Genomic DNA, 8,916 nt, shown 5'->3' on the forward strand with positions numbered 1-8,916 from the left:
ATATAGTGCTGTACAGATCACTTGTAAGATCAGGCTCACTGTTTTAACTTCATTACGTACCTCCTCAAAAGTAATTGGATAGACTGATAAAATGCATGAATAGGTCCTTCCTCTATATGCCTCCATAGTAATTCATTTTCAGATACGAGTAAGGCTTCTGATCATTATGCACGCATCTTGGATTGCAAGTAAATTGTATTAAAAAAGTATTGCTGCTGGATGCTTACAGCTTCCTTCATTTTCATACTTCAAATGACATTATTGTGTCTACTTTTCAAGCATTCATTCTTACCTCAAATGCAAGTATTTGAGAAACATAGACACACAAAGTGGCCAAGTCAACCGTGCAAAAGGTTGTGGGTGGTCTCAGAGTCACGGTGCAGCTTCATGGCGCATCAGCTCTTCCCTCTCACCCAACTGTCAAAAAATGCCATCGGCAAGGGCAGTTGTTGGGACCCCCTGAGGCTGCAAATCCCTGAGGGAAAAATGGTTCCTGTTTCAGTAAGCAAAATTGACTGATCATAAAAAGTAAGTCACCAAATAAAGTCAATTTTATTTGCTATTTTTAAATAAAAGGATACATTTGTTTTGTTCTAATCTGGCTGTAGGCTTCAGGGCTACGGACTTCTTCGGTGCTATTTACATGAACAACACCACAGATGTAGAGATGGCAGCAGTTGACTGTGACAAGGCAGTGACAGTGGAGTTCAAACATGATGACAAACTGAATGAAGACAGTGGAGCCTTAATTCAGGTAAAAAAACCCCGTAATTACATGTAATGTCATGAAATTGTGAGCAAGAACTTCTGCAGCCATAACGGAAAAAAAAGTTACAGTGTAGGACCAATGGGAGCAAGGCACAGCTTGCACAGACTCTGGTGACATAAAAAAGGTTTCAATTAACTAGGCAAAGGTTGCATCTTCCCTCAAAAGCACAAACAGTGCCCCTCGTGACAATTAGTGTGTTCAGCTACCTCTATACTGCATGTTCTATTCAGGGATACCAAAATGCTTTCTAAATGGTTACTGAGACCTCGTCAGCTATTATTTTTTCCATTTTACTAAATAAGTTTATTCGGAGTACAAGAGTCATTACTACTTATATGGAAACTGTTATTGCTGTGGCATTCCTTGTGTTCAAGAGCAGTTCTCTATTGCTAAACATCACGTCCAACCCTACGGACTGCTCGAGACCACCAGCAATGGTACCTGTGCAATCAAAGTTCTCGCTTGCAAACTGTCAGCTAGCTGCCCTGCTCCCTCAGGCCCTTGGCACGTGCGTGCTAGTGCCACAGCACTCACCTGCTGGCATCGTGATGTACTCTGCGAATAATGACGAGACATGCGGCACCCTCTCTCCCATGCAGAGTGGTTCCAGTCTGTGAGCAGAGGGGAGAAAGCCCTCCATGTTCCTCGGCTCAGTTGGATAGCCCTGCAAGCTCAGATCAGACTGGCCGCGGTAGCACCACTACCGCAGGAATTTTGCCTAGTGCATCAGGAGCTTCGCTCCTACCTTGAAAAGGCCAGGCTGTTCCAGAGCTAATTAAATCTTTGCTTCCCACCTTAGGCCACAACGTGGGACCTCAGTTAACAGTTCCTGGAAATGCCACTTAGGGAATAATGGGTATTTCTCTACATAAATTGCCAACAAACAGACTTGTGATAACATCTTTTGTTAGGAATGAGAGTATCCCACCCATTATCGGATAATGGAGGCTGTTGGTTCTAGATGTTTAGTCATGACCTTTTTCTTGTTTAATGACAGAAAACATTACAGCTTGCAAGGCTTTAAACTAAAGCCACAGAATTACCTGAACTTTTTATTTCTGTTCTGCTTGGCGTTAAGCTTGCCCCCATAAATACGTTTCCTAGCTCAGCGGTTAATCCCTGTATGAATACAGCACTGTGAAATGTCCAGTTTGGTACGCCTGAAGTCGCTTCCTAGAGCCATGGTGCAGCAGTGCAGGGATGTATATATGCCGTGTACATGTTGCATTTACAGCTCTTTCATATGAGGGGTACTTGGGGCAGCATCTAAGGCAAAGCAGATTGCAGGAACTTGGAGTCTGCGTTTGCCCTGCAGGCTTTGGATCATACATTATATTGAAGTATCAACATTATATTGAAGGAGAATTGGTGTCCTAAGGAAACTCTTAAATTACACCCTCAATTTTTAATATCCAAGACCATGGTAGATGCAGGATACAGGGGTTAGCAGGACCTCTTGTTTTTCACGTCGTAAGCTACTTACGTAAAAAGAACCACTCAGCGTTTCAAGATTAGGAAGTTTTTCTGTGTTGTTTTTGCCAAGAGATCATGTGATGGGCAGAGTACTTCTCAGCAAGCTTCTCATCTCTTGTATGGGTCTTTTCAGATACATTTATTTGAACTCTTTGAATATTACACCATTACAAAGTATGATTTGCAAATTTACAGTCAGTGGTCTCTTGTTTTCAGATGATACCATCAGTGCGTAGCAAATGACAGTAATAAGCCTTTCAATCAGTGATATTATTTTTTTATAATTTTAAGATTAGTAACTTTTATAATGTCTAATACGTGTATTTTTTATGGAAGTATATGTTGGTCCCATAGATGACAGAAGCTCTGAAGCAGCACAAGGCTAGGCTGTCTTCAGAAGTAATCATATGCCTTTTACACACAAAGTAGGTGGTTCTTGCATGACGGCAGCTTTTTGTTTTAGAATAAAAATAAATGGTAATTTGCTCCTCTGTTGCAGTGTGCTGTCCTTTACACATCAATAAGCGGGCAAAGAAGACTTCGCATACACAATATAGGTTTAAATTGTAGCTCCCAGTTAGCTGATGTCTACAAGACTTGTGAGACTGATGCACTTATCAACTTCTTTGCTAAGTCAGGTAAAGTTATAACAGACCAATTTTCTTTCCTTTTTTACTTTGGGGTGGAGGAAGGGGAAGGAAGGGGAGTTGAAGTGATTACCTAGTGGGAAATGATGTTTTGTAACTTCTGCTCCAAGCCTGAGCAACTCTTGAAGTATTATAAATGGAAAAGACAAACAGATTACGTATTTTAGACATGCTGCCATAAAAGTAATGCTTGTGAAGGTAGCTAGAAACACGTAATGCACAGAACTGTATAGGCACGGTAGTGGAAACAGGCATCCTATCATAGTGTTGGACGGTTGGTGGGGGGTTTTTTGGTGAAGATGAATAAACATTCTCCAAGATGCTGTCTGTAGCAGAGACTAAGAAACAGCCATAGACCTCAGGTTAGTAAAATTAGAAGCTAGCAGAATATAGGTACTTTAAGAGTATGTATGTGTCCATCTTTAGCACGCTCTTTTATTCTTCTGTATTTGTAGCTTTTAAAGCCATTCTCAGCCAGCCACTGAAGATGGTCAGAGAGATCCTGGTGAATCAGACAGCTCACATGCTGGCGTGTTACCGGAAGAACTGTGCCAGCATGTCGGCAGTAAGCCAGGTAAAACCCACCCGAACACATTCCTCCCCCAGCCAGGCTTTGCAGCAGATGAACGACCACCATCAGCAGTGCCAGAAAGGGAAATTTCAGGGCAGACTTTTCCTTTTCTTCCAAATATAGTTAATGAGAGGTGGGATTCAATGTTGTTGTGGAATGAATGGCAATGCCACTGAGGAAACCGATGATCATATTCACACAAAGGAGCTTCGACAGCCTTTTTCTTCCTGCTGGAATTATGTGCTGACTCAAAGCTTTCATTTTTTCTTCTTACATTATTATATATTATAGATATTATATATTATAATATTAAAGACTTTAGTATTCTAATTTTTGACAAATAAGATTATTATTGTCAAAAAATGAAAATAACATTGTAGCTTAGTAAACACTCTGAATTTGCACGTAGGCCTCAAGTGCGCTGGAGTGATAAATACCTGATGTCTAGATGGGGCCAAACTCCTGGGGGGGAAATCCATGGTGATTAAGATAAACTGTTAACCCCTTTATTTACCGAAGGGTAGTAAGAAGCTCTAGGAACCTGATTACTTGTATTCCACACTACTTGAAAATTCTCTCAACTGAAGAAATCTGTGTTATTTTCAGCCCATTCTTTTATATATGCAGAACATGTGGGGGAGGTCTAACTAAACTAACAGGAAGGTGTTTTCAAATCCTTTCAGCAACTGTTTCTGACAAAAGGCTTTTTCTGTTTCAAACAAATACCCAAAGATGGCTGAACTAAGTCCAAATCCTGTAAGCATTTGAATTTAACTTCTGTTTGTCTTGCACCTCACAATATTTCCCTCTCTCCTTCAGATTTTAAGGCACTTTAAAAGGTAGCAGGAATGGTTGGGTTGGGGACACTTTTTTGAATGACAGTTGGCAATTTTGTACATTAATGCTGAAGTTAATAGGAAGGTCAAAGGACTCTGACAATGTTGGAGGCATTTGATTTAGAGTAGTTCCTTTGATCGCCTTTAAACTGTATTTTCCAATTCCTCCTTCTTCTTGATTGTAACGTATAGATTAGAATTATTAGCACATCCTAATTATATGACTTAAAATTCAATGCTCCAGTAAAAGCAACAGTTGTTTCCTTTTAAATTATTCACCCTTATGTCCTGGTGATTCAACTTAGAGAAAGATTAGGGCTTCTACATACCACACAATCCTTCCAATAAGCAAAAGCCTGGGCAATTAATTGTTTAATGTTAGTGAGGACCAAATATGTGAGAAACAATACCAAAGAGACACTTATACTGTGGACCTTCGTTTCCCTCCTGAATTGTTCAGAGAAAAAACACCCCCCTTTCCTATGTGACTCCCCTTTAATTTAGTACCTAAAAATGAGCATGGGTTACAGGGAGATGACAGCGTGCAAGACGATGACTACAGTCTATAGGGCAACTAATTTCTGTTGGATTCTTACTGCATGTATTAACCATTCAGAGCTGTCACATCTGGTTTGAAACAGCACATATAAAAATTTTCTATTTTTTTCTCTTTAATCAAAGAAAACAAGCAGTGGTTTATTTAAATGTTTGGAAGTCCAGCGCTCATTCCCCAGTGCATGGGATACCTTTGATAACAAGCCTTCTCTGCCTCTCAGCTCATCCTGCCGGATGCAATGAAGGTGCTGCCAGTGTACATGAACTGTCTGTTGAAGAGCTGCGTGCTAGTTGGCAGACCAGAAATTCCGACTGACGAGAGAGCTTACCATCGACAGCTGGTCATGTCTATGGGGGTCGCCGACACACAGTTGTTCTTCTATCCCCAGCTTCTGCCAATTGTGAGTGTGTTGTTCACACATCTCTTCGTTTTCAGTATGCTGTGATTTTCTAATTGTGCAGAAAAGATTCTGTCTGCTGCCAAGTGTTATACTACCATGCTGGATTACATTTTTACTGTGATGGAGTTGCTAGTTGAACTAAATTGAGGAGGGAGGGTAGAACCTCTAGTTTAATGGAAAAGGGGGAAGTGACATGACCAATGATTGACATCAGCACCCTCCAAGAATCTCACTGTACTTTTACCAAGGTTTTTGCCCAGGCTAATGAAAGATGCCAGCTTTACTAAAGATCAGCACTGGTATGCAAGTGTCTCCCCACTTATGGCAGGTCTTCCTTTGCACACAGTGCGTTAACTGAAAAAGAAGAGGTTTGACTTTTAATTCCTCTAATCTGGAAAGGAACCCACTAAGATGCACTAAACCTTTCAGTAGTTACTTTTCAGTATCTAATTAGAGCTTTAGTCACCTTGAAGTCACCAAGTCTACATGTCTTGTGTATTTTTGCCCCAACAGCACAGCCTGGATCTGAAGAGTGACGCTGTCCCGGCTGCTGTCCGCTGCTCTGAGGAACGTCTCTCAGAAGGAGGGGCCTTCCTTCTGGCCAACGGTCTGAGTATGTTCCTATGGCTGGGAGTCAGCACGCCCCCAGAGCTCATCCAGGGGCTTTTCAACGTGCCATCCTTTGCACACATCAGCACGGAGGCTGTGAGTAGATGGAGACTAGTCCCTTTTTCAGAATTTATGATTTGGTAAGAACAGACTGCTAATCAGAGAAACAAATGAGGCGGATTTTCATCATTCAACTAAAAGCAGAAACTCGTGACCAGCAGAAGGTGTTAAGACACCATTAACATACATAAAACTTTTACATTCTGAACACTGATGGGCAAGAAGCTTTCACAGCATTTTTAAACCTTCTTAAATTTTCACTGTTGCAGATATTAAAGTCCTATTGAATGTGTATTGCTAAAATTGGAACAAAATGCTTTGTAATAGTTTCTCCTGATAGTGAATTTTCACATAGTGGTTATGTTAAACTGAAAAATGGCTTAGACAGATGAGATGTATTTTTGTGCAGATGGTATTTCCCAGTTCAGAATGAAATCCGCAGTAACTTGCATCATAAATATCAGTAGCTAGTCCTGTATGAATTCATAAGAGATGTGACTGGAATATAACAACCTGTATGCTTTCATTCTAACAGACATCGCTGCCTGACCTGGACAATCCATTTTCTAAGAAACTTAAGTCAATATTGGAGCATATCCAGAGCCAAAAGCCCTACACTATGAAGGTAAGACTTCTCAACTCATTCCTCATACCTGTTCAAAAGCACACTACTGGCTTTGACAAAACTTGTCGGTAGCTGTAAAAGGTTTTACGTACCAGGAGTTTTCCTGTACGTCAGTGAGTTCCGGCATGCACTGTAGGCACAAGCATCTCAAATGTGCTTAATTCTTAATCAAGAGACTTTCAGAGGTAGTCAAGTCTGAAAGGTTACCATTTTACTCTGCAAACCTTAATTCACACTAGTCTCTCTCTCCTGTGTTCGTAAATACAGCTACTGAAATGTAGAGATTTATTAGTTTTGGGGTCATCTTCTCCCTCAACAGCATACAGTAATAGATACGGGAAAACAGTACTGCCATTTAGTATGATTGTATCCTAAAAACAGGTGTATCTTATCTTTACAGCTGATTATAGTGAAACAACGGGAGCAGCCAGAGATGCTTTTCCGACAGTTCCTAGTAGAAGACAAGAGTATTTATGGAGGAGCTTCTTACGTGGATTTCTTATGCTGTGTTCACAAAGAGATCTGCCAGCTGCTCAGTTAAGGAAACTCAAGTAAAATCTGTCAGTTTCTTTTTGATTTTGCAAGAGGGACAGTCATGGGAGCCTCAAGGCTGGCCCACCGTACCCGGGCATTCTGCTGTGCTTTAGTGAACCTTTTCTGTGCTCTTTTTGTACAGTTTCATTTCACACCACCTCTCACCGAGTATTTAGCTTACTTACTAAGCTGTAGAATAGGAAGTTCTGCACTCAGGTATTAATCTTCTGGGAGTCTTGACTCTTTCTTTAAATTGAACTGCCAGATTTCAAACTGTCAAGGCTTAAGAGCATATGGTATGCATTTATTAATTTAGAAAACTCTTTAATTATTCCTTTTGCTAGTCATAAGTTGTACGAGAGCCAGGAAAGATCCTAAAAATCTATAGAGAAGAGGAAAAAAAAAAATACAAAAACACTGCTTTTTCTAAGTGAGGGCATACAGTTGTATCAGATTTGCAGTAATCGTGTAGTTCAATTTGAGTACTTCAAAGTCCTCAATGTAAAGCTAATCTCAAAAAAATCCTCTTTTTCCTGGAAGGGACAAGCATTTGCTTTCTACAGAAACAGAGCTCTGGGTAACCCTCCACACCCAGGGCTATCCAGGACACAAAAATGCCTCACTTTGTAACTGGACATAAGTAAGTTTAACAATGGACCACAAGAGGAACAGTAATCAAACAATCCTTTTGCTAAGTTTGGCAGATAATGCCACAATTCTCTAGTCTTAAGGGCAGCAGTTAATTTAGCATACTATTTAATTACCTTTTCAAAATTGAGCATGTTCAGTTTTATTTAGTACATTTGCTAACTGCAGTATTCCCCACTACAGCTTAGATAAACATCTGTCCCTCAAAATCTCAGTGGCAGGTCAACAGTAAGACAGTTGACACATTAACCAAAGGTTGTTTGTGGTGCTATAAAAAGCCAGCCTCTTGTTTAATACCAGTTCTATTACAGTGACCTCCTCTCACATGACTGATTTATTCAACAGTCACTGCTTTGAAAAATAAGCCTCTGCTAATATCAATATTTAAGGCAGAACTTAGAAAGCCAGTCTGTGGAAGAGCTGTTTACCTCAGATACTCATCAGTCTGTCTGCATCTTTAGGACCAATGCCTCTGCATGCGAGGTTTGAACTTTTCCAAACTTAAAAAGCTATTGCTACAAAAATCAGTGTTTCAAAGAAAGCGAAAAACCTTCAAAAGTAAGGATAAGGGTTGGGCCTTGTAAAAAAAAAAAAAAAGTGCCTTTAAACATGTTAGTGTGGCTACTTAGCATTAATCATTTTAATATCCAAGATAAGCAGTCAAGATGCATATTTTTTGGTTTGATGGCTTATCAACAGTTGTATCCCCGTGCATTGACTGAGAGCTCTTAAAATAAGTGGCTATATTACAACAGGATCCTTGGACTGAATTCAGCTGCCCAGACAAGCACTTTTTAGCTGAAGACATTACCCTGTAAAAAGTATTTGTTGCCATTCCAAATCAGTGTACTTTGTAAAATGACACCAGCAACTCTTTGTGTAAAGACATAAGCAATTATTAAATATAATCATCATGTGGGTGTTTATTCTTTCATATACTAAGTTCTCTACAGTTTCTATGCTATCAGCCTCTGCCAAAAGCTATCCAACACCTCTTAAACAGTAGCACCTAAAACTAGTACCCCAGGTCACTACAGAGGGTGCTTTAGGGCACCTAGCAATGGAAACTGGCTTCAGGGTTCGTGCAGCTCCTCCCCCTGCCTTTCCCTCTCAGCACAGCAAGACAACGTAAAAAGCAATTACCCTGACTTCAGGAGCCAGGGAACATGGCAAGGTTAAATTAGCAAC

General features: G+C 40.3%; 1 protein-coding gene across 3 annotated transcripts in view; it reads left to right on the forward strand.

The window, feature by feature from the left end:
* Positions 1–8,662, forward strand: part of SEC24D (SEC24 homolog D, COPII component) — a 57,476-nt gene extending 48,814 nt beyond the window's left edge. For all 3 annotated transcript variants that reach the window (XM_075501184.1, XM_075501186.1, XM_075501187.1), the window contains exons 17-23: positions 609–754; positions 2,742–2,880; positions 3,345–3,463; positions 5,073–5,252; positions 5,766–5,957; positions 6,457–6,546; positions 6,947–8,662. In XM_075501184.1, the coding sequence (XP_075357299.1) occupies positions 609–754; positions 2,742–2,880; positions 3,345–3,463; positions 5,073–5,252; positions 5,766–5,957; positions 6,457–6,546; positions 6,947–7,087 (1,007 nt within the window). In that variant the 3' untranslated portion in view covers positions 7,088–8,662. The remainder of the gene's footprint in view (positions 1–608; positions 755–2,741; positions 2,881–3,344; positions 3,464–5,072; positions 5,253–5,765; positions 5,958–6,456; positions 6,547–6,946) is intronic.
* The last annotated feature ends 254 nt before the right edge of the window (positions 8,663–8,916 follow it).

The sequence above is a fragment of the Mycteria americana genome, chromosome 4 (assembly GCF_035582795.1).
Source record: "Mycteria americana isolate JAX WOST 10 ecotype Jacksonville Zoo and Gardens chromosome 4, USCA_MyAme_1.0, whole genome shotgun sequence".
Lineage (NCBI taxonomy): Eukaryota > Metazoa > Chordata > Aves > Ciconiiformes > Ciconiidae > Mycteria > Mycteria americana.